The sequence below is a fragment of the Episyrphus balteatus genome, chromosome 2 (assembly GCF_945859705.1).
Source record: "Episyrphus balteatus chromosome 2, idEpiBalt1.1, whole genome shotgun sequence".
Lineage (NCBI taxonomy): Eukaryota > Metazoa > Arthropoda > Insecta > Diptera > Syrphidae > Episyrphus > Episyrphus balteatus.
Genome location: NC_079135.1, coordinates 53,879,493 through 53,905,693, shown reverse-complemented (window position 1 = coordinate 53,905,693; position 26,201 = coordinate 53,879,493). Strand labels below are relative to the sequence as shown.

Below are 26,201 nucleotides of genomic sequence, written 5' to 3'. Positions count from 1 at the left end.
AGCAGAATTTAAATGTGTAAACATCTGAATGATATTTTTCTATTTTTCATGGGATCATTCCGTGATAAGCTGTGGAAGCTACATGCATGAAGGGAAAACAATCCGAAACTCTTAAATTCTCTGGTCATGCCTTGATATTCCCAAAGGTCTTTATTAAAGTACATTATTGTCGAGCATCACCGAAATAGCAGTGGAGTAATGCTGACTTTTCACTAGCCGATTTTTGCGGTGCGGCGAAGCTATTCGGCGTATGTTCACTAGTGTGAATGTAAGCCGCAGGCGACTCAAGTGACAATCCCCATAAAAGAATCCTAGTCGACTTAAGCCGTGGGCATATTGTGCAGCTAAAATCGAAACTTACAAAGTTTTTCAAAAAAAAACTTCAGTGGTGAAACTACGTTATTCCCGTTTTCCCCGGCATTATAAAACTGCCCTATGCTTAAACCAACGGAAACGACTTTTCGGTTCATTGAAACGCGGAACTATTAAATTAAATTTTTCTCATTTACCTCGATTATTCTTATTTAATTTTAATTTAGTAAGTGTCGTTGAGTACTATATAGACTTAGGCTAGCCACGCATTTGCAATTTTTTCGAAACCAAATAGTTTCATCATCAGTTTAACGAGCAGCACACATGAAACACTTCACTAGCAATCAACGAAATAAAACAACACATCATATACAACATCTATATAATTTAATTCTCATATATTAATGTTCCCTTGATTCACGCCAAGCCGTGAATGCTCATCAGTTCACTCTGGAGCCTAACTTGGGACGAACGGTAAGATATAGGGATTCTTTCTTTAGCCGGACAACACGTATGTGGAATACTTTACCAAACTCGATATTTCCAACCCATTATAATCAAAATGCATTCAAAATCAATGTTCATCGGTTTCTCCTCCTAAATCCTCTCTAAATTTTCCTGCTGCTCGCACTATGTTATAACATTATAAGGGTAGCTTTATAATGGACGAGCTGATTGCTCGTCCATTATAAAAAAAAAAAGTTGAAAGTCCGCGCACACTGATTTGGCTCAACCGTTTAGTTTGCGACAAAACACAAATCATTCACCCCTATAACGATTGTCAACTATCAGTTGATAGTTGATAAAAAATAAATTTCGATCTCTTATTATGCCAACCGTTATTATTTGAAATGTAATTGAAAAATTCCATTACAAAAATTACCAGTTTTCCCCCTAATTAGATTTTAAAACACCAAATTTCAGTATTTATCAACTATCAATTGATAGTTGACAATCGTAATAGGGGTGATTTAGTTGATCAAATGAACGACTAAAAAGTTTTGCATGTGCACGTGGTCCCACACAAGCTCATGTGTTTCATTTTAAAAACCAAGCAAGTGAGCGACTAACCTTGATCCAACTACAGTATGCTTATCCTTTAACCATTTGATGTTTACACATTTTTACTGCTACTCACGGTGCTAACTTTTTTCTTTGTCGAATTCTCTTCGCAAAATAACTTCACATAATTAGAAATAAAAAAAAACTGTCCCACTTAATGTGAAGTTATTTTTCTACACATAACTTATTTCTATTTCTGCAAGCCAATACTTTTTTCTAATGTAAGAGTTATTACTAAAATTAGCATTATTGATTAATTCGATAGTGTGTGAAACTGAACTATACAACTTGTTACCTTTGTTCTAATTTTTGTTTGTATTAATTTTGTTGTTCTTGTTGTCGTTTTTTTTTCGTCTAAATTGATAACAAATATCACAAATTTGTTTATGTAAAAACTCCTTTCCATGCGTGCTGTGTATTTACAGATGAATTATAAAGAATAACCAAAAGACGCGCGCCATCAGATTAAGAGCCTAGAAATTCTACTGCTCGTTATTACTGTTATCCGATTGATGGCGCACCAAAATTTTTGGCTAAAGAAACTCTCGTTTGGATCGTCCTCCACCACCGCCACCGCCACTACTTGAAGAAGAACCACTTGGTGCAGCTGCTGATCCGGAATAAGATGGTTGGGAGGGTTGACCGGACGTAGGTGTTGTTGTGGATGTTGGAGATGTCTTCTTTTCGCTTAAACCAATGAGCTCTGCATCGAGAAGTCGAACTTGTTCGGGAATTGTTTGTGATGATTGCTTAGGAGGCGCTGGTGCTTTTCTGCTTTTAGAACGTCGCTTCTTGAGGATCATAGGTCCTAGCCCGTTGCCGCCAGGGCTAGACGCGCCTGTATTCAATAAACTTAGCTGACCAGTTGATGGTGAAGTGGCTACATTAAGTGCGCTAGAACTTGAAGCAGTAGCAGCTGTAGACGTCGGAGGCAATACTCCACCACTGCTGCCACCACCCCCAACTGCACTCACTGTCGCCCCGGTCGCTGCGGAAATGGTTATCACAGTATCAATAGTTGCTGTACTTGACGGAATTCCAGAAACGGTTAGGGTGGAAGTTGGAAAACCTTCAATTGCGCATAAAACACCTTCTCCAGGTGTTGTTTGACCCGAGGAATCGTGAGACGATAACCGCTTGATAACTTCGCCAAGCATATCTTCGATTCGTCCAATGCGTTGCGACATTCGTTGCATTTCCAGCCGAACGTCCACTTTGAGATCCAACACGGTAGCAATGAGATCACGTTGAGCGAGTGTAGGGGGCTGTTCGCGAAGGCCAGTATCGTACGTGTCCGAGGTGGTGGCGCGTGATGAAGCCATTTCGATCTGACGTTCACGCTCTAAAGCTAGGTTGCGTTCTTTAGCTGCATCCAAGCGACTATCGCGACTCGGTGGTGATGAGGAGTCCACCTCGCCACCTTCATCGATTGTATCTTGGCGGGCTAAGGTGGCTTGACTGGCCTGCAGCTTAGGCGCCTTCGGAAACACCTGTACCACAAAACAAAATACAAGTATAATAAGTACAAAATTCTAGAACTCATTAATCATCTAACAGCAAACAAAATTATACTACACATATACGGTTATAGAGAGCATACGCATATAAATTACTTTGTTCCCTTGGCCGCCATTACTACTCGATGTGCTGCTCTGCCGTCCTTGAGCAGTACTTTCTCGCAGGCTCTCGCGGGCGCTTAGACTTCTTGAGACAGCTACTTTCGTGCTTGTATCACTTGCAGAATCAACACTCGAACTACCCAGTAGACGACCCCATTTACTAGCGCGAGTACTACGTGCAGACGGTGGGCCAGATGATGGGGATGGTGATTGCGAAGGAACTCCTGATGTTGTTATGACGCGTGAGTCCTCGGTTAGTGTTAGTTTAGCTGGTAGCTTCTTGGATAAGGGTTAAGGATTGGCATAGGGAATGAGTTAAATGAATGAAATGTTTCAATTAGTAAATGCGATTTATTTGAATTATGAAAAGCCAATTTAATTTTGTTTTCAGTAACATAATATTAGAACATTAAGAACAGTGAAGCATGTACAACACAAGAGTCCAAAGGTTTTACAATTTTAGGGGATATTTTTGGGATCAGGAAGAAAATAAAAGTAAAAATTTAAGGTATAAGCATTTAAAACAGAACTTTTTACAAGCTAGATTATATAAAGAACAACGGTTAACAAATATTGGTTAGTCAAAATAAGGTTAGGTATATATAAACTAAAAAAAAAGGTTTTACAGCACCTTTATAGAAATCGAACATTAATGCCTAGTTTAAAGCTACATATTTAATTAAATATTTAAGGGGATAATGGTATTAACATACTTTTGGAAGAGCTTTTTCAATGTTTGTTTTTGTGTTTAGCAATTTTCAAGAAAGAGTAAAAAAACATATGTGATTGGCGCAGGCAGAGACGCTCACCACATACATTTTTCTTCTTGAATTTATTTAGAATTGCAAGTGCAAAGAAAAAGAGGTTTGTAATTTTTAAAGGTATAAAGGTTACCTATTTATAATAATATAAAACGCTTGAACTCATTTCTGATTGATCTGAAACGACATTGCTTAAAAAAGATTAAATACAGGATATCCCATTAAGATCCTCAATTTTGAATTAAGTTATTTTGTTGTGTTAGTCATAGAGATTTTTTTTTTGATAGCTGTTTTGTATGAACTATAAAGTAAATTGATGAAAATACAACACAATTCATAAAATTTAAGCGAGGGGGGCTGGCAAATTTTGTAGTTTCTTTGGGAACAAAATACACTTTTAATCGTGACATACATTAATGCTGAATTAATTATTCCATTGGGTTTAAAAAATAGTAAACAATCATAACAACAAATTTGAAAGTATTTGTATGTCAAAACTTGCACTTTTCGTATTCGGAAAGTGCCGAGAAAGATAAATTGCCTGATATACTCTCGCTCCGAACTTAGTTGCAATCAGGGAGAGGAGGTGGTGGATCTAGTACGATCGCCCCAACTAAATGTTTGGTTAATATTTAGCTCTGCCTTCTGTAGCTTTGTGGAGGCAGACTGGTTGGTTGGGAGAGTCCCACATATCTATGAGCACGCGTTTTGCAGTCATAAATAAAGAGAGTGTGTGTTCACATGTACACTCGATTGCAGTTATACTTTTCACTCATAGAAATTCACTTTTATCAAAACTATTTTCGTTACAAACTTAGTCGGTTCACATCATAATAGTTCGATGTAATCGCTGGATAAGTTAATATAGGTATAAATGTCATTCTGGAATTTGTCCAAAAATAAACTTCACTGTGATAAAAACTTCGGAAAGTATTTAAGTATAACTTCAAAAAGCTCGGGAGGTAAGAAATACATAAATAGTCGAATATTCCCCCATTATTGGTAAGGAACTGGTACAAAACACAAGCGATAAATTGGAGCCGCTTAAACCCCTTTGTAAGACCAAAGAAAAGCACTCAGGAAAAGCCGGAGATTTAAACCTCTAAGAAAAACAATGTGTCGGGAACAGAATACTGACTTGCAATCCTTAACCCTCGGATCTTCTATTCTTCTCGTCTATCCCTATCTGAAGAGTCTTTCTTTTTAAAATCAACAAAAGCTTGTAAACTGTCTTAAATCTCCCATTGCGATCTCGTATTTATGCCCAAAGCTGAACTCCTCGAAAACTCTAGGGGAGCATTCAGTTTCGTTAGGAAACAAAATTCCAGACAAAATCTATTCCGTTTCGTTCCATTAATCAAAAGTTCCATTCATTTACAGAGGCCCTTGCATTTTTTCTAAAAAAAAGGGTGCAGTCAATGAGGATTAATAAGGCCTCGTTTTGGTTATGTTTGGCCGAGCATTCGTTAAGCACCAGCTTACTTTACGTAGGTACAGCATTGTTGACTGAATTTGTTTCCCAATATTCTAGCTCAAATTTTTGTAGACTGGAGTAATGAAGCTTATTTTTGTGCTGTCCATGTCAACATTTAAAATATGGTATAGTTCCTGAATGGAAATACGAGAATCCACTATTTTCAGATGTCTTGAAAAACACCATGTTTATTTTTTTTAATTTCAAAAGAGGTGATCTGCACATGAAACTAAAGAAGCGTTCTTTTTTAAGAAAGCTTTTAACTTTATTTCTTTTAAGATATAAAATAATTTCTGTTTTCAAAACTCATTGCAATATATTTAACATAAATTGGAAAGAACCCCGCTCAAGACCATCTTTATATCACACGTTGTCATTAGTCAGTAACAAAAAAGTAAAAGGGAAATGACACAAACTGCGAAAAACCTAATTATTTACAGTCCAAGTAATACGTCCTAGTTTATAGATTAAAATTAAAAATACGTCGAAATAAACCAAAACACTTAACACATATTTAAACTAAATATTTGGTTAAATTTTAAACACCAACGAGAACGCTCATTACAACATACCTTTGTTCGTTCAACATCTCCATCACCTTTCTCGACATCACTTGGTCCTGATACTATTTCTTTAACACCAGCTTGCACCTGTGGAGTTCTTCTAAATTTGGAAAATATTTTCCGCACTAAATGATCTTGATTCTGAGGTAACTGTGGTTCATTTTTGCGCCGTTCAGCTAATTCCTTTTCTCGTTTGACGTCGGCAACTTTTCGGAATATCAATCGATGCCTTAAGTTATACGTTAGCACGAGATTTCTGGCAAAGCTATTTGCAAAAGCTGAATAAAAATCTAAGACCTCAAGCAATTTGTCTCGTTTTATCGCATGCAAATCACAATAAGTTAACGCTCGTACATTTGCCGCACTCTGTCCAACAGCTGAATCTTTCCAGAACTGATCGCCAAAGACGTCTCCTTTTCCTATTTTTAAAACAATAGTTAAACCTGTCATATTCAGCTTACTAGATTTGAGAACTTACCTAAGATAGCAACCACTTCATCATCTTGTATAACCTCCAAGCTTCCGGTTACAATAAAACACAGACTGTCTATGCTCTCTCCAGTATGATATAGCAAATCACCTGGCGCTGAATGTGACATCATAAAATGCATGGCTAACGCCCGAAGACATCCATCCGAAGCAAGTCGAAATGCTGGGTGTTCATTGAAAACTTTTCTATTAAGATGAACACAAATATCTGCTTTCATGTCTTTTGGACAGTAGTTTAATACCTGCTTACAAGATAAATACCACGGAATGACAATGTTGCATCACCTAATGTTAACGAATCATAGGGCTTTGATACGCAACTTACCTTTTCGGTATCAAGTCCTTTTGTCATTGCCCATGTGGAAACAACATAGTCCATAACACGTTCACTAAGAGCTTTGGGGACTTCATGAAGTTTCATAAATTCCCGGACATTATTCAGCATGTCGTGATATTTAGCGGTGGCTGATGTCATTTGCTGAATGATGGTCGTAACATGACCGAAAATGGTGGCGTATAAAAGAGCTGCATGCCAAGTTATAAGTTATATATATATTATATAATAGAGTTAACCTTTTCTACAGTGCATTATGAAAGATATAAAGATAAAAGAGCAAAAATGGAATCAATCCACTGGAAGACAATAACACAGACAGCTAGAACAGTAATAAATAGCTAATACCATTTTTTCGGATGATACATCAGACTTAATTATATGAAATTAAATTAAAAAAAAAAAAAAAAACTAATAGCAAGCCTATATACAACTGGTTTTGAAACTTAACAAAACAAATAATTGTAGATTGCCTGCAGGTTTATAGGTATTTAATAAATATTGATCAAAATGGTAGAATATTCGAACCTAATTCTGGAGAAAGATAAGCAGCATCAAAAAAGCCATTTTAACTATACCTAAATAAATTACCTGACAACTAAGACAAATTCTAAAAATGATTTAGTTATTAAGCTTGGAATGCAAGTGCTCAAAGCTGAGACAAATTTTAAATATACATACCTACTGAGCTTACAAATAAAGATCGAGTTCAAAACTTTACATTTACACAAGTGTTATGTATCATTTATTTCGTTTAAAATAGCGTGAAAATTCATAAAATAAATCATACTGTTTGTTTTTCAAAAAGGATCGATTTTTATGAAATACATTAATTTGAAATGCTCTTTTGTAGCGTTTTTGTTATAATTATTTTCTAAAAAAAAATCACTGCGTACAATCAAAAAATATTCACTAAAACACTAAAATTTTAGAATTACTATAAAATACATTTTTTTCATAAATGGGAAAGGTTTCTTTCAAAATCAGAATTTTTGAGCTTTAAAATTATAGTTGTGAAAGAAAATCTTTTCATTTTTATGAATAAAATAGATTTTGAAGCATTCAAAAATGTTTACAGCAAGTGAAAAAGATGAAAAAACAGAAAAGCAGAATCAAAAAATTGTTTATGTTTCAAAATATATTTTATAGTAAAATCCTGGAGGTATGAAGTTTTTTTGAATACCCAATGAATTTATGTTGATAGCCTGCTCAAAAGAGGTTTCAAGAAGTATTACGGCGAGGATATAACTGTGGAATTTAGGGCTAGTTTCAAGAATATACTGAATTATTTCCTCTGAATGAATACTAACATTTTGGAACACTTTGTATCGGACACAATGAAAGATGTTTAGAGCGTTTTTGTAACATAAAAATTAAAAAATTTTGGGAACAGTTTTTCTAATTTAATCGAAGTATTTTTGAGTCCTCCCGTTTACTACAGTCTACAGATTAAACAAAAAAGTCATAAGAGTAGTTTTTTCGCCGTTTAGTTTGGTCCTGTCGCCATAGTTATGATGCTGATGTCACAAAACAAGTCACAAGTAAGTTTGTGAAGTAGAGTTTCAAGGATATCTAAACGATGAAATAATAATAGTTTTTCAAAAACTAAATATTTTTCTACAAATTTGTTGTTATATCGTATTCCACCAACTTCCGAAATTTGATTTCGTTTTAATAAAATATGAATAGATGACAACGCAATCTAATTGCTGTTCTACGATAAGAAAAAGTGCCAAATAAAAATAATATGAAGATACGTCTTTTTAAGTTGCCGAAGCTTATAACAAGGTTAGTAAATTTATGTCTACTTAATGCATGGTTGTATAGCAAAAGATGAGTTTGGAGTTTTTGGACAAATGACATATGAAATAATTTTTTGGGAAATAAACAAAATGAAAAGTAAAAAGTTTTGATTCTGTGTAAAAATTGAAGAGTTTTAGCATTTATTAGTTCTAGCGGTGTTATGTATACAAACAAAAACAGAAACACACACAATACAAATGATTTCATGAATGAGTATCTGTGAGATAGAAAAGTTTTTTTTTTTTTCTGTTTGTTTCTGTATTGTTTAAGTGGACGTGGCAACGGAACGTGTCAAACACAGCACCTGCAATTATCATCATGCAGATGGTGAACACCTTCTCGTTGTCCGTCTCAGCGGCAACATTTCCAAAGCCAACCTGAAAATGGATACAAAATGTTTATTTCATTAGAATTTTTATGTGGAAGAATAATTAAAAATTATTTAAAATTCCGAAAAATCATAAACATTTGAACAATTAAAAACCTTCAAATCAAAGTTTTAGTAACAGAAAAACAATGAAGAACTTATGAAGGCTTTGTTGTTTGTACGTTCTTATCAGTTTAGTTTGAAACCTATTACGAATTAATTTAAAACGTTTGTAATTAAATTTCAAATCAATTAACAGTGTTGTACATATTTTGGTTTAAAAAGTATCCATGTAAAAAGATACAAATTTTACGACTGTATTCTTGTCAAATTTTAATATTTGAATTTTTCGTAATTTAATATAATTACATTTTCAATATTAATTACATACTCGTTAAAAAAATACACTTACCGATGTCATACAGGTCATTGTGAAATACAATGCCGTTACATACATACTCTTTCTTGACGGGCCATTAATCAACTCCGGACCTGTTTCGTTGCTAGCCCAAACGTAAGAGTACGGACTTTGTGTAACATTTGCCAATTTCCATAGCCAGCTATATTGAATCTATTACAAAATATCAAAAACATTTAATTAAATTTATAAGAAGAGTGTGAAATTCTTACTCCATTGTCAGCATCACTTCTTCCAATTGAATACCAGATACATGCAAGCCAATGTGCAACCAGCATGTAAAAACATAAAAGCAAAATAAGCATAGCAGCGCCATACTCCAGATAACGATCAAGCTTTCGAACAACACGTCCCAAACGTAAAAGTCGCACAACTTTGAGTGCACTGAACAGTGAACCAATACCATCTTCGTCGCGATCGAAAGCATTAAACACATCATAAGGCAGACAGCTGAGTAAATCAATAATAAACCAGGACTTAAGGTAATTCATGCGTATGACTTTTGGATCGCTGACCACTTCGCCACCGGGTCCAACGAAAGTTGTGTGAAAATTTAAAACTATAATTAAATAATAAGTTTTAAGTAAAAATTTAATAAATCTTTGAATCTAGATTAGATTGCAATAATAACAAAGCCTCTTTTATATCTATGGAGTTTGGTGTTAACAACATAAGTTCAAAATCGTCGTTTTGAGATAAATGCATTTTAAACTTAGAAAAATTCCTCCAAATCCAGTTTTTTTAATACAAATATATAGGGATGCAATTTATTTTTAAATAATAATATTTACACAAATGAACAAACAAATTTTAATTTTTAAGCGTATTTATAAGTTTTTAGTGAGATATGTTGTTTTGACCAAACTATTTTTCGTTTTTATTCCGAGTTGTGTCCTTAGTGCCAATATTAAAATTATTTTTTTTTTAAGAATTTTAATTTTTCGGACTTACCCGATTTACTTTTGTTTTTTTTTAAACGAATTAATTGATTAAAATATTTTCTAGTTATTTCCATCATTGATCAAAAAGCAAAACAACTGAGTTGTGCTGTTTTGACCAAACACTTATTTAAAAGTTTAAACACATTTTTGATTGGTCAAAACACAAGTTGGAGTTTTGCCATTATGATCAAACATAATGTTAGAAAAAGGAGTTAAGTGTGGTTAGGGCCATTGAATATCTTTGGAACTAGTTTACTTCGAGTTATGCTGTTAAAACCAAACGAAAATAGATTTTTTTTAAATAGTTCTGCATACTTAACTCATTTTCGAAAAAAATGGACTTATGCTGTTAATACCAAACTCCATAGATATTAAATGTTAATTTTTCTACACTTCTTCTTCTATAAATTTTAAGCTTTCAAACTTTGTTTCTGCAGTTATAAGGAACTATGCCCAACTTTGACCTCTTTTGAATACATATTTTTTTGGATGTTTTTTTCACTAGGTATATAAATAGTACCAAAAATAAATTAATTTAAAAAAATTTCACTACTTATTTTTTTTTTATAATAAGCGCGCACTAAAGGGATTAATGTACCCTTAAAATGGTGAATACACAGTACGAGCATTAGGAAAATAGGGAGGGATTTGATAGGAGATACCGATGAGCATTAGTTTTGAAGTTCTGAGTTTGGAAATGGGATGGGAAAACAGAGGCGGGTAACGCGTTCCACATTCGTGTAGTGCGGCTGAAGAAAGAATCTCTGTATTTGACGTTACGTCTGAAGTTGGACTCTAGGGTAAACTGATGAGCATTCCTTGAAGCGCGAGTATTACGGTTGAATTGTTTCAGGGGAGGAATGTAACTAGCTATTTCGTCGGAGCACTGCTTATAAAAATAACGATAGAACAACGTGAGACATGATACGTTACGACGGTGCTCAAGAGACGTAATTGTATCAGTTATTGATCTATCACCTATCATTTTTATAGCTCTATTTTGTATTCTATCCAAGAAACTCAACTAGATTGTTGGAGCACCTCCCCAGATGTGGGAGTTATACTCAAGCTTTGGACGAATATACGCCTTATAAATATTTGCTAGATCAGACGGGGAAAAAAATTTCTTGCATCTTCGGAGGAAACCTAAACATTTCGCAGCTACTTATTTACTTAAGTAGTGAAACTATGTTTTCATTTTTGAAGTACATTACTAACTAGTAATTTTTGAAATTGGAGAATAAAGACATAATTATAGTTCATACGTTTATAAATGTTCGACTCCAAGCATCAAAACGTTAAATCAAAAATCATAATTTTCCAGAAAAGGCGAATGCGAAATTTTCAATACTTACTGATGGTTTTTTTCTATGAAAAGAATTTGATCTATTTTTGTTTTTTTTTTTTTTTTTTTTTTTTTATACCAAATGAAAGGTAAGAGGTTATTCTTCCTCGATCAAAACACCAAAAATTTATTTTTTTGCTTAAATCTTAAGTATACCTAGATTTAAACATGAACAGATCTAATTGCAACATATAAATTTTATACCTACAAAAATCAATAACAAACAATTTGTCATTTTTGAAAAACTTGAGAAAAAACTTTGTAATGTAAGACGGTTTAAGCACGCCTACAAGAAATTTTTCATTTCATGTCACATCGATAAATATAAAATAATACCTAGTTTACATGCTACGAGTATAGTGCTTCTAGTAACCCTTATAATTTATACTTAAATAGGGTTCGATTATACTTTTTTTTTGCCATGGTATTTAAAAAAACTTACCAATGTCTATAAAGAATATTACATCTACAATTGAGTCCACTACTAACAATGAAACGTCTTCTGAGGTCTTATTCTTAAAAGCTACATTGTATGGTACCTAAAATGAGAAAATAAATTATTAAAAAAATATAGATGTCCGATGAAAATGCCATAATGTATTTGAATTCTTTCAATTTCATCCCAATAAAGTCATATAAAATAATTTTAAATAATTATTTAATTTACTTTAAAGTGCTTTTGAAATGCATGTGTTTTTGAATGTAAAAAGTATGTTTAGACTAAAAAAGAAAATATGAACATAATTACACTCATTTTCGGATCACTGTCTTACAATAAATTCAGGTTTTGTACAAAGATTTAAATTAAGCTTAAACTTTATCAAGACTTTCGGATAAAGATCCAAAACAACTCTCCTATAAAGATGGCAAATCTAAAAAAAGATTGAATGCAGAACTAACATAATGTCTAGTTTAATTTATTATTTTAAATTACATAAGGAGTAAAATCAGATTTTTGTACAGTTAGTTTTTTAAAATTTGTATTACCATTGATAAAAAACCTGCCTACAAATTTTTTTTAAAGTAAAGGAAATTGATAAAATCTATCTACGTTAGTTTTATTCGCGTTTTAATTAATAGTTTAAAAAATTTGTTTTGTAATTATCTCTATTAAAAATGCATCGCCAAAAAAACATAAACGGAGTTAAGATCACCGTATTCGATATAAATTTATTCAAATGGTTAACTAAATATAGTGGGTCATATTCATAGTCATATTTTAAAAGCGATTCTAACTTGGACTGGAGTCTAAAGCTATTACTCAGGTTAGGAGCAGCTCTTTTCCATAGAAAAAAGATTAAGCAGTGGGTCTAAATTGTCTAAGAATAAGATAAACCTCAGTCTATTAGAAGCAAGAAAGTAACAGATTATGAAAGAACTATGAAATGTGGCCCAGTGTGTTTTCCATGAATATTAGTTTCAACTTCTAAGTCTACTTTAAAGTTATAAATTAAGAAAACAATATTTAAGAGCAATAAATGATTCTTTGTGCTCTCTAATGAATAGAAAGTGGTCATATGTGTTTTTTAAAAATCACTTGTTTTTTTTCCAATTATTAAAACTTACCATAATAGCAGTATAAAATGTTAAACATAATATCACCCAATCCCAAATTGCTTTAAATGCACAATAATGTAACAAAATGTGCGGTGGTGTTTTAGGAGCTTCTTGTCTGTATTGTGGCATAATATCAGCACTTAGCGACATCATCTATTTAAGTTTCAAATATCACAGTGAAATATAGGTATTATTAATCTTATACAAGTTATTTTATTTAGGTAGTAAAATTAAAAAAATAAATAAAAGCATTAATAATAATAAAACTAACTATGTTTCATACAGGCCTTATGATTTTCTATATTAGGCACATACTATTTATTATTTAAGTATAATATTAAAAATGCAAAACAAAAAAAACCATAGAACTTACATGAGCTAAGTTTGATTGCTTCGTCGGATCTTTCATTGTTGGCAAATGGGCACTAAATTGACGACTTCGAGTTACTGATCTAGCCAGCTTGGCAAATTTGGAAAGACCTAAAACTTTAGAGTAAATATCAAAAAGTTCTAAAATTAAATTAACATTGAAACAACACGACATGAAACGGCGACAAAGAAATATAAAACGTTCAAAAATTATTAAGAAAATTGAAATTAAATTATTAAAAATATATTTAAAATACACAAAAATTCAATACAATACAAATAAAAAATTCAATTAAGATTGAATTTTAATTTAGTGATTGATTCACACCAAAACTGGGACAAGAAATTAAATTAAAATAGTAACTAGACTAAAAATCAAATTTTACCTTTCGTGTTAATCATGCAACTTGCATGCAAAATAACACATTTTGTTGAACTTTTATTTAATCAAATTAATTATACATATGACTTTTGTTGTAATTAAGACAGTAACTGACAAAAACAACAATTTTAATAAAAAAGAATGCTTTCACAGTCATATTGAATGCATAATTGAAATTTAAAGTTACAAACAATATTTATTTTTATATTTTATTACTCATTTATTTATTATTTAGTACCAACCTCCTTTTGTATCTTCGCTGTCGATTGGTTGTTTCAGTGCTGTAATGTCGCGAAAAGTCAACAAAAAAAGTACCACCAAATCCCGCTCGTTCCGAATTGGAGCCACTTGCAACAATAGCCATAATGGCGTTTCTGTAAAAATTAGATCGTATTTCTTTACGTACATATATATTAGCAAAAATTTTAAATTAGTCTAATATTTATTTTGTTATTATTTTTTTACAAGTGTAAAAGTAAAAAGGAATAAAAGTAAGCTATTATTTATTGAACGATGAATACGATATAATCCACATTTCTGAAAAATATCTGCAGTAACGTTGATCTCAAACTGAGTTTGCGATTTGTCCCTCTACAATATCTCAGAGGCTTTTGAATGTTAACCCAAATACACAATTAAAAAGGAGAATTGTAACTGATTTTTTTTGCACTTTTTTTTAATTTTTTCGAATAAAAACTTAAAAAAAAATGATGCAGAAAGCTTAGTTTTTTGTCTGAAAAACAATTTGTATTCTCTTTTTTTTTTCAAAAACTGCGTTAGTGAGGAAAAAAAAATTTTCACTTTTGTATTTTTGCAAAAGTGGTGAATGTAAAAACTGCCTTCACTTGAGAAATGAAGAAAATTGTGCTACTCAGGAGGTAGAATAAGGTTTTTGTGAAGTTGGCGCTCCCAAATGCTATTTTTTTTTTTTCAAACCTGCCTGGTTCCATTGCCCAAAGTTAGCCCAGGATAGCCCAAGATTTTTTTTCGTAAAATTATAGCAGAATTGATTTTTTTTATTTCAAAAATCACAAAAAAATAATTTTTTTTATTCAGTGTAAGATTTGTTGTTTTTGCACTGCAGTTCCAAACGATAGCCATTCCACCATTTTTTCATATCAGACACCGAAAAAATTATTCACCTCAAAAAAAAAATAGTACGCATACACCACAGTGACCTTATTGATTTATAATTTAAAAAAGGTAAATCCACTGGTGTGGGCACTGCTCATCAAATGTTATTTATCTGACTTAGATTTCCTACGTTATTGAATGTAGTCCATATAAAATTACTGTTATTTTTTATATAAGTGACGTAATTTGTTGGAACTACCATGGTTAGTTGAGAAAGGTTTAAAAAGTACTATTCGGGTACTGTGTACACACACCATTTTATATTTGCTGTTAATTTTGAAAAAAGTTTGCGTAGATTATACTAAGCATGTAGCTTCTCTAGGTGCTCATATTGTAAACCAATCCACACCAGTGGATTCACTTTTTCTAAATTATAAATCAATAAGGTCACTGTGGTGTATACGTACTATTTTTTTTTAGGTGAATAAACAACAATGCTTCAATAATCTTCAAAATAAGGGTAGGATAGCGAAAATTAGAGTTGAGCTATGATGGGCTAACCTTGGGTAAAAAAAAACACGGTTTTAAACTAACGATTTTTTGACCGGAAAAAGAAATCATAATTTTTTCGGTTTCTGATATAAAAAAAGTGTTTTAATGTATCTTTTGAAAAAAAAAAAAATGTTGAAGTTAAGAAAAAGTTGAGATATCCTGGGCTATCCTTGGGCAAACGAAACGCAGTGCAAAAGCAACAATTTTTACACTGAATAAAAAAAACTACCGAACTATTTTTTGTGATTTTTGCGGTGAAAAAAATAATTTTGTTATAATTTTAGAACTAAAGGTGGGCTTACGAAAAAAATCTTGGGCTATCCTAAGCTAACCATGGGCAATCGAACCTGGTAGGTTAAAAAAACAAAAATAGCACTTGGGGGAGCCAACTATAATATTGTCACGGTTTTTTTTTTTTGATACCTGGTGGAACTTGTCCGTATTTGGATAAAGCACAGCCGCATTGTAAATCTGAAAAAATTAAATAAAACCCATAAACAAAATTGCCAAAAATTTAAAATGAATCAAATACTATACATTTAGCGTTTTTGTCCATTTTCTACTGTTAGCTTATACTCAGGTTCAGATATTTGAGGCGACTTATATAATATTTATAGCCGATTTCATAAACATTTAATAGGCTTTTAAGCTTTTAAATAAGGTTTTGTTTATGGAACAAAAACCTCATTTTAGGATGTAAAAGCCTGATGAATATATATGTAAAAGGGCTTTATGAAATTGACCATGAAACTGATAAACATACGCATATCAAGCGACTTCAACTATAGGTACTTTAAGAAAATACATATTTTAATGGATATTAAAGATGTTAAATTGAGTTGGATTTACATTTGGGATATGAACTTAAGCTCAAAGCATTTTTTTTATGAAATTAAAACTACATGAATTTACATTTTAACTATGTTATTATTAGACCTTTAAATCGGTAGATTTATTTTATTTAATTTTAAGTCTAGTATCAATATCGACATTACTAAAAACGGTACAAAATAGATTTTTTTTTATTTTAAATTTTTAATTAAATCGTTAAAGCCGTTTTTGAAAAAGAGTAAACTTTTAATTTCTACTCTAGGATATGATCCAAAACTGTTTACTACAAGATTAAAATCGCTTCAGTAGTTTAGGCTGTAGCTCGAGGTACATACAGACAGACAGAATGGCGGAACCCAGTTTTCTCGCACTCTCCACCATCGTAATTTCATGTCTAGTTGTTATTTAGAGTTTTAATTTTTTTTTTCGAATCCTAGGCTTGTCCTATAGTACAAGTTAGAAATGGCACAACAAAGTTTGAAACTGTAACCGTTATTTTGTCGGCCAATGCTAATTGCTAAGACTATTCTTAATTATCCCTCGTTATTTCCGAGTAGGTATTGTTAAAGAAGAAATAAACCGAATACTTTTTGTATCCTTTTTTTGTAAATGCTGACAAATAATCCCCATTTTTTTTTATCGCAAAACCATATTTTCGTAAAGTTATCAAAGTGCAAAATAACTCATATAAAGTGTTGTTAATTTTTTTTATGTTGGTACACACATATTTGCATTTGAATTTAAAAAAAAATATACACGCAATCAAACATTTTAAATTAAAAATATTTTTTTTTTTAGTTTAGTATTGTTTCCATAACTACTTTCATCGACGTTCTTACGAAAAACAAATAAAGCTATATCTTAAAAAAAACAAACTTAACGTGAAATAGAGCTTTCACTATGCGTCGGCTATTGTTTAAAACCCCATACATTCAGTGGAATTTCCACGGGATGTCGTGGGGGTCATGACCCCCCCCAAAACCTGAGGTGAAAAACAGAAAATTGTTAGGCAAAAGGTGGAAACGAGCTTTTAAACCATATGAAAGGTTTCTTTATTGTTATGGACTATGCTTTAGGAAATGATTCATGGGCATACTAGCAAGAAGTCGTTTTTAGTTGTAAAAATAATCAGGGCATGAAAAAAATTTTTGATTTTTAACACATTTTTTCAATGAAAACTTTTAAAAGCTGAAAACCATATAATTTTCCATAATATCCACGAACGATGTATCATAACTAATAGCAAAAACTTAATTTCATATTTTGGTTTATGAAGAAATACGCTTTTCTTTGTAACAAACCTGTGTGGAGGAAATTTATTTTAATTTATAAATTTTTTTTAAAGCTAACTTTTGCTTTCAAAGATCACATTTCTAAAATTCAAATTAATCATATAATTTTACTATTTTTACTCGGTCCTTTTTTTATAGAAAAAAACTTTTATGGTTTGATGTTTCCGCAAAAAAATAATGATGCTGAAAACATCGCTCTTGGAAACATCGATATATCGAAACTTCAAACATTTCTGAATTATTTTCGTACTTTTAGTACAGTTGAAAAGAATTTTGTAAAAATTTAGGTAATTTTTTTCCAAACCGGTCCCTGCGATTTTTATAAAAACATGCAACTGCAATCGCAATGTAAAATGTAGTATGGTCAACGTTGATTCAATTTTGAATAAAAATACATTTTTAAATGATGGTCTTCAACGCAAAATCATTCCGAAAAACAGTTAAATCAAAGTGGTTTCCGTTTATTTTAACAAGGTTGAAGTTTCACACAGTGTAGAACGGTAATTAACTTCCAACTTTGTTTCAAATGACAACCTCAATAATTTCAACAGATTTTTCTTAAACAAAAGCTTTGATTGTATTATTTAAAAATTTAATATAGAAAAATTTATTTTTTGGATTATGAAAAATATATTTAAATATCAATTTACGAAAACGGGACGTTTTTTTTCTTAGCTTTAATTTGATTAATTATTTAGCCGAGGATAAGTTTTTGACATTTGTATCTTTGTCACGAGGAAAATAAAACACAGCTAAAGTGAAATATAATGAAAAATATAGATTTTCCCTAATACAAACTCATAATGTTGCATTACTTTCCCAATTTTATTTCTTTATTTTCAGTTATGATTATTTATTAATAAAATACATTAATCCTTCTGCAAATAATTTATCCTCTGAAGATAAAAATTTAACAGGGTCCCAAAGCATTGTAAATGTTTGACAGGTGAAAATTTTTTTTTATTCAAAAATGTATTGTCAAAAATTTAACCTCGGCTAGATATTTAACCTAATTCACACACGTGTGGAAACAATTAGAGTCATTTGGGATAAGATTGCGCAGTGGGTAAGAGTGCGCGCTGCTTATTTATCGAGTTGTGTCCAAAAAATGAGGAAATCAGCGCTTAGTAAGGCGTCAATAAGTGACGATCTTCGCGATTGTGTTCCCAGCTCCGTTTTATTTTAAAAGAGGGTTGAAAAAACCCTGCTAAAACAAAAAAAAAAATATGTGCTGGAAAAGTGTGTGGCGTCGGCGTGGCAGCATTAGATACCGAGAGTAGCATATATTTTTGAATAGTGCATATTTATATTTGATTTTAGTCAAAAATTTGTTAAACTTTGTTTTATTTTATTATAAATTTGATAAATAAAAAAAAAAGTACCTTTGTGGGTAAAATCGCGCAGTCCTTTTGTGGGTAAGAGCTCGCACTTCTCCCCATATTAAACTTTTCTTTTTTTAATCTGATTTACAGTACAGAGAATTTTTAAAGTTGAATCTTGAGAAACGAAGGCTGTTATTCATGAATTCCAAAAAAGAAAGGCTCTGATTTGATTAGAAACATTTTTTGTTTGTTTTGTTTTATAAATAAAGTTTAAGTTTTTGTATTTGAACTTAATTTGTTTTTTCTTTAATATTTTCATTCATGAAAGCTTAGAACTTTTGAAAGAACGTTTTGTTTAACTTAGTATTACATTAAGTTTTTAGAAATTTAGTAGCCGTAAACTGTCAAGATTCCTATTAAAATTATGTGCGCGCTCTTACACAAGAGTTTGCGCGATCTTATCCTGACTTAGGGGCAAGAGTGCGCACTTTGACTTCATATGAAATATTTAATATTTTTTATTTTCTTGTTCCCAAAATATTGGTTTATAAAATGTAAAAAAACTTTATGCTGATATCTCTTACATAATCGTCACAATTTTGCCTTAAAGTGAAAAGTGCGCGCACTTACCCCCACCGACTCTACAACAAATAGTATGCCAACTATATTTTGAATCGTAATTTTTTAATTTTGTATGTATGTTTCTAAAAACACTTCTTAATGAAATAAATCAAGTTGGCTACTTAGGTATGCAGAGTATTGAGCTTAATTTAAGCTCCGAAACAAACAAAATCCTCTCGAAAATACATTTGATCTAAGATTTTGGATAGAATTTTGTATGTTAGCTAAAATTAAGCATATATTTTGAGCACTTGACCATTTTTTTTTTATTATCTTCGAAGTAAGTTTTTTTAATCCTGTGACCCCCCCCCCCCCCCCCCAAAGCAAATTTCTAGATCCGCGCCTGGTACCTATAGATCCCATGGCAAAAATCTATACCACATGTGTGTCAGAGAATACCATGCTAGTATCAGGCGGATACTATGGTATTGATACTAGGGTTTTTACCGTATACATATATGTCCCAGGTATAAGGCTCTCTGCTACCATACCAATCAGGCAAACAATAGTAAATAGCCCTTTTTGGTCTGCTACAAATGTTATTGCCAAAATTCTTTTTGGTACAATTTTAACCAAAAACATCACACCACTTCATAAAGGGTGGTTAATTTTATAAACTTTAAACGTTTCCATGTACACAACAACAACAATGAGCAGTTAATAATAATCTTACAAAGAAGGAAAGAAGGCGAAACAGCTTTTGCATTGGACTTGCATCCTTATTATGATAATTGAACTTTAGCTTCATTACTTCCAATTTGTATAAAATAGTTAACTGACATCGGTGAACTACATAATTATGTTTTTTTTTTTTTTAACATTAAAGTACTCACTATTTTTTTTGTACAGCAAAATTTCAAATTGATCTTGTTGCTGGTTTTCCAAAGTGTATTCGAGACGTGCTACCGTTTCCTTGTCTGTCAGCTCACCATACATGAAGCCACATCTAAAAATGTATAAATGTTAAAATCAAATAATAATATATATAAAATATTTTCTTAGAATGTTGCACTAACTGAAATATCTAACAAATAAAACAATGTGTATAATAAAACAAAATAAAGTGATTTTTACTTGCGATATAGGTACTATAGGGCAAGTTTAGGATTCGTAAAAAAAATCGAACTCGAGATAACAATTTTACATGACATTACGATGATGGAGAATGCCAAAAAAGTGGGTCCGGCAATTCTGTCTGTCTGTCTGTCTGTCTGTCTGTCTGTGTGTCTGTCTCTATCTGGAGCTGCAGCCTAAACGAGTGAAGTGATTTTCTTCAAACTTGGTAGTTAGCAGTTTTTGGTGATTCCCTAGAGGGGAAATTGAAATTTTTTTTTTATGACCAAAACTAACGGTACGTGCCATATAACGGAAATAGAAAAGTTAATTTTTTTCAAAAACGGCTCTAACGATTTTGATTAAAATTTTTGTGTGTAGTACTACACATAAGAGCCAACTTTTTAAATAAAAAAAATATTTTTTGTACCGTTATTAACGGTACCTGTCATAGAACGGTTTTTTTCGTTTCTGAATATCTTGTACAACATTAACCCGATTTAAATGAAAATTTTTATACAAACGTGTGTAAGTAAAAATAATATTAAAAATTTAGAAAATTTTCAAAAAACGCAATTTTGGATTTTTAAAAAATATTTCAAAATTTTTTTTTGAAAAATCAATTTTTTGAAAACGGATCAATGAAAAATTTTGAAATTTAGTTTTTATGTGTAAATTAATTATTTCTTCAAAATGGCATACCAACTTTTTTTTTGAAAAATGTTAAAAAATTTTTATACATAAAAAATTATTTTTTAAAAAAACGGCTCCTACAATTTTCGAAAATTTTTTTCTAAAAATATCTTTTTATACAAGAAATAAAATGGCATATTTGTTTTTTTTTTTAAGATAATTTAAAACGGAGTTTAATTAATTATAAAAACAGATTTAATTTTTTTATACTTTTTATGAAATTTCTTCAAAATATCAAATTTTAAATTTCTTGAATAAAAAGCTTTAACATTATAGTTACTTTAAGCATAAGAGCAAGTACGTGCGACCCCAGTCGTGCAATTTATTTTATACATAACTATAAAAAAAAACTAAATACATTTGGTATGCGTTTTCGTCGAACTCTCAGAGTATTCCAGATATCGATTCTTTTGTTCAGATTGGTCATTTATAACTCATGATATGGTCTGGATTTTTGTATCACAGTAAAAATACTACATATTTTTTAAGAAATAGTTAAAAAAAACCTTACAACTTACCTGCACGATTTCTGCATAACCTCAGCACGGTTATAACCGCTAATTTTGCAAAAGGATTCATTGCAATAAACAATTGGAAAGTCCACAATTTGAGCATTGGCCAACAGAAAGGAACTGTCCGCTATAAATAAGACAACAACAAAAATACATTATTATTTGTTTTTTAAAATACATAATGTTTTTTTTCACAAATATTTTCCTGCCATGATGATCAAATTAATAAATTGATGAATATAGTTGTAGGGATTTTAGTTTTTGTCAACCAACAGTGCCAAAATATCCGTTTTCAAAAATAGTCCAAAAAACGTATGGAATTTTTATTTTGTATGAGATTTTCGATTTTTTTTAATTTTCAGATAAGTTAAACGCATCAGATTTGACGTAGAATAATTATTGGTTTTTTTTTTCATTTTTTTTTCATAAATTTTAGATTTCATTGACGCGCGTAAAATAAAATTTTTAATACCTAAAAATGCAAAATGTAGGCAAATTGGTTGTCTGCTCTGGATTTTTTTTTTCTAAAATGCTATATTGGGAAATTACAATTTTAAGAAGCGCGCTAAATGCGTTTGGCGATAAATAGCCGGCTCTCGCAGCAATGATCAAGCTTCTTAGTGAGTTTTCAAGCCATATGTTAGGTGTGTTTTTTATTGCAACCGGTCTTAAGTGCACAAAAAAAACGTAGTTGGGACTAAGCAATTTACATGTTAAATGCAACAACACCTTAGCCCCATGGGCTTAGTTGTTAAGCCCGGAGATTTCTCTGGGCTGAACTTTTTAAATAGTTTTAAATCTGTGCTACCAAACTAATTTTTTCATACATTAATTGTTTAGAATTTGTTTACACCCGTAAAAACTGACGTTTGGAATGACAAAACATTTAACTAGTTTTGCTAGCATACATTTCTTGAAAAACATACAAGAAAAATACATGAAAAAACCTAAAGGCAAAAAAAAAATGACAACTCTAAATTTCTGCTGTTTTCGGAACAGTCAATATACAGTGCTGCCAAGATTTCAGGGTAAGCCCCGAGGCGTTTTTTTGTCCAGTTAAGACTGGTTGTAATAAATAATACACCTGTTGTGTCTAATATAGTAACTAATAGAAGGATAAATATTTTCTAGTTATTTTTAACCGAGGAAATCTTCATCTCGATGTATGTTAATTTGCAAGATGTGAAAAATCCTACTCACTCATTATATAATTTTAGTCTTTTTAGAAATTGTTTTAATCGTTTAATTAAATTATTTTCTAAAATTATAAATTAAAATTTTTTTTATATATGTATTTGCTCATATTTATTATTATTAGTTTTTTAGGTTTTTTGCTAAGCCAAAATAAATTAATTGAATATTCCCCATAAAACAGCAATTTCATTGCTTCAGTACAAAGAAGGTAATGAACACGTTCTAAATATCCGCCATCACCGTTGTCGTATAATATTCTATTCATCTTTGCATAGCTGCTCAATTAGATCAGATATGTATGCACTAATTATGCGAGGAAAGTAACTAAATCTGGGGCCTATTTCATAGATAATACATACATTACATACATTGTATGATATTGACAGTTCTGATGTATTATTTCTGTTTCATAGAAATGTTGTATGAAGAACTGTCATACATCAGTGTATGAACGGACAATCGACTGGAAGTATTCCAATGTTGTATGATACTGTTTCATAGAAATTTATCATACATCATTTTAATACATTTTGTGTGAACTTTTCATACATTTATTTACTTAATAAAAGTATAAAAATGGGAGTTTTGTGTTCATAATTTAATCATAAGGAATATGCACATAATATATTTTGTGTTTTTGCAAAGAAAATAATAATTCATTGTCTTTTCTTGTTTTATTTTTAAATTTTATGACAACCAAGTTTCTGCACAGAGAAAAATAGACCACATAAAATAGAACAAAAACAATAAGATTTCTCTATGGTTTTCATCCAAGAAGGAAACCTTATTAAAACAATCGGGTTTTCCTTATTGTTTTAAAATCTGCAAAAAAATAAAAAAAACGATGACCAGGCTGGGAATCGAACTGGAGACTTCAAATCATTAGTCGCCCACCTTACCACCTGAACCAACCTGCCATGAAAATATTGATCGCGATTTTTGTTCTAGTGCTAAGTTGCAAAAAAAATCAACTTTTCAGTCAAATTTTAATAAGATTTTCTCTATAAAAATAATAAGAAATCTCCTTAAAAAAACCTTATTAATCGTTGATTTTAATAAGATTTCCTTATGAAATGTATGGACGGTAAAACAATATGGCAATCTGTTAGTTTTTAGCGGGTCATATTTTTCTCTGTGTGCTACTTTTCGTTTTGGTTAGTCAGTAAAAAATTGCTACACTCCAACGAAACCTAACCTCACAGTTCATTCCAACGAAATGTCAAAATAAATACGTGAACTACAACAGAATAGATTTAATACATTACTTCCAATGATATCTATGAAACAAAAAATTGTATGTAATGTATGTAAAAAATTTTAATGTATGATGTATGTAATGTATGTGATGTATTATCTATGAAATAGGGCCCTGGTCTGAAGAGTTTATTTTTTTTTCTTTTCAAAAATCACACACTGTTGCTCAGTCTTATACTACCTCAATCCATTAAAGAGGCACTACCATATGATGGTTCAATAATTCACTCTATATCATAAGCCAAGAGATCCTTAATGCTACTTAAAGGCATCCTTATGTGCATAATGAATGATGATAAAAAAATAAACATAGCCATCGAAAAAAGTTTCTACTACTTGTCTAAGCTAAGAAGGAACTCAACGAGTAGTTTTTATCTCAGCAACCCACTTAATTTGTCACCCTTTAAGTTTCATATTCCTAAGGAGAGAGAACACAACCACTTGCGGAATAATGTTCAAACATAAGGTACCTACTTTTTTTGTTGCGGTTTGGGATGTTTGTCACTATCGTTTGGTTTCTTTGATCGAAATTTTTCAGCCAGAAAAAAATAATATGAAAAATTATGACATCGTTAATCATATTTTATTTAAAATTCGTTTTGAGACAATTCGATCAAACTAATATGATAAGGATTCGTTAATTTGCAGTGACACCTTCATCCGAAGAGTACCATAAGAGTTTTGAAACTAATAGAGCATTAGACGGTTAGATAGAAAGAACGAAAAGATTGTGTTGGTTCATAATTTAATTATATTTAGAACTAATTGTTCAATCATCAGTTAGGCTCCATCAAACGAATAAATGTCAATATAAAAAATTAAATATTCTTAGGAATAAGCTCTAGCTGAGGTTTATCTGACTATTGCAAAATTGGTACTTAGAAGCATAGCGAAAAAAAGTATCGTAAGAAAAGGGTTACAAGTTTTTTATTTGATTTTTTGAACAAAAAAGTTCCATGTATGGGTTTTCTAATATTAGTTCCGGCAAAGAGAACATAGTGTTGAAGTTGATGTGATTTGTTAGGCAAATGTGTCTATGGCAGGCATGTCAAACTCAATGGTAACTAAGGGCCAAAACAGCGAGATCAAAATTTTTATGGGCCGCAGAAAAAAGTAGAACTAAAATTTTTATAAAACAAATTATTAAAAAAAAAACAGGAAAAATGATTACATTAATGTATTCCATTTACCATGTTTTTCCTAAGACCAAGGTTAGTTAGGCTGGATCTTATAGGTAACTCATTCGTCTTAATGACTTAAGTTTATATTTTTTTGTGGATTATTTCTGATACGACCGATAAGGATAGATACGGATTAACTTAAAAAAAAGTAAAAGAATTCATAAATTTCGATAAATAATAACGTGTAAAAGGGATTAAGCTCTTAAAGACATTTTCGTTTTGATTCTACGATTTCGGAATATGCTTGAGGCTCTTGCCATAAAATTAAGAATGTCACGTTATTCTTCTATACAAAAATTAAAGTATTGTACCAATCTGGAAACTCTCTGGTCATGAAATCCTTAGAAAACGTCTTTTAGGGCTGTACGTTATTTTTTATCAAAATTTAAAATTAAATGAGACAAAAAAAATATTGGATATCTCAACAAAAACTTTAAAAATTGAGCAATATGAAACAAAAAATTGCAATTTTTTCGCTTAGGCCTAATAATATGGCAAAGTACTGTAAATTATAAACTTAAACTCAAAATTATTAAAAATGCGGACTGGGCCGCAGAGTTAAGCGTTGTGGGCCGCATGCGGCCCGCGGGCCGCAAGTTTGACATGCCTGGTCTATGGTAACATGGTCGTAAAAAAAGCAATTTGAAGCGTAATTCCTTATAATGTCTAACATTTCTTATAAAAAAAATCACACAAAAATATATTCTCTTGATGTCTTCAGGCTTAGGGGAAATGACAGAGAATCAGTCCTTATATTCAGAATTTGATTTTGTGTTAATTTAGCCTACTCACATTACTTGGAAAACTCGAGATATTTAACCCCTCG

The 26,201-nt window shown here is 31.2% G+C and overlaps 1 protein-coding gene across 10 annotated transcripts in view; it reads right to left on the bottom strand.

Annotated features, from left to right (window-relative positions):
* Nucleotides 1–26,201, bottom strand: part of LOC129908508 (potassium voltage-gated channel protein eag) — a 46,183-nt gene continuing 19,982 nt past the window's right edge. For 3 of the 10 annotated variants that reach the window (XM_055985048.1, XM_055985047.1, XM_055985050.1), the window contains exons 3-16: nt 21,753–21,873; nt 20,322–20,434; nt 14,039–14,170; nt 13,419–13,555; nt 13,055–13,198; nt 11,931–12,027; nt 9,415–9,761; nt 9,197–9,355; nt 8,722–8,794; nt 6,606–6,805; nt 6,270–6,525; nt 5,801–6,210; nt 2,988–3,272; nt 1–2,864 (exon numbers count right to left, since the gene is read on the bottom strand). In XM_055985048.1, the coding sequence (XP_055841023.1) occupies nt 1,908–2,864; nt 2,988–3,272; nt 5,801–6,210; nt 6,270–6,525; nt 6,606–6,805; nt 8,722–8,794; nt 9,197–9,355; nt 9,415–9,761; nt 11,931–12,027; nt 13,055–13,198; nt 13,419–13,555; nt 14,039–14,170; nt 20,322–20,434; nt 21,753–21,873 (3,431 nt within the window). In that variant the 3' untranslated portion in view covers nt 1–1,907. The remainder of the gene's footprint in view (nt 2,865–2,987; nt 3,273–5,800; nt 6,211–6,269; nt 6,526–6,605; nt 6,806–8,721; nt 8,795–9,196; nt 9,356–9,414; nt 9,762–11,930; nt 12,028–13,054; nt 13,199–13,418; nt 13,556–14,038; nt 14,171–20,321; nt 20,435–21,752; nt 21,874–26,201) is intronic. The other 7 variants (XM_055985056.1, XM_055985052.1, XM_055985051.1 and 4 more) reach the window with 7 other exon arrangements.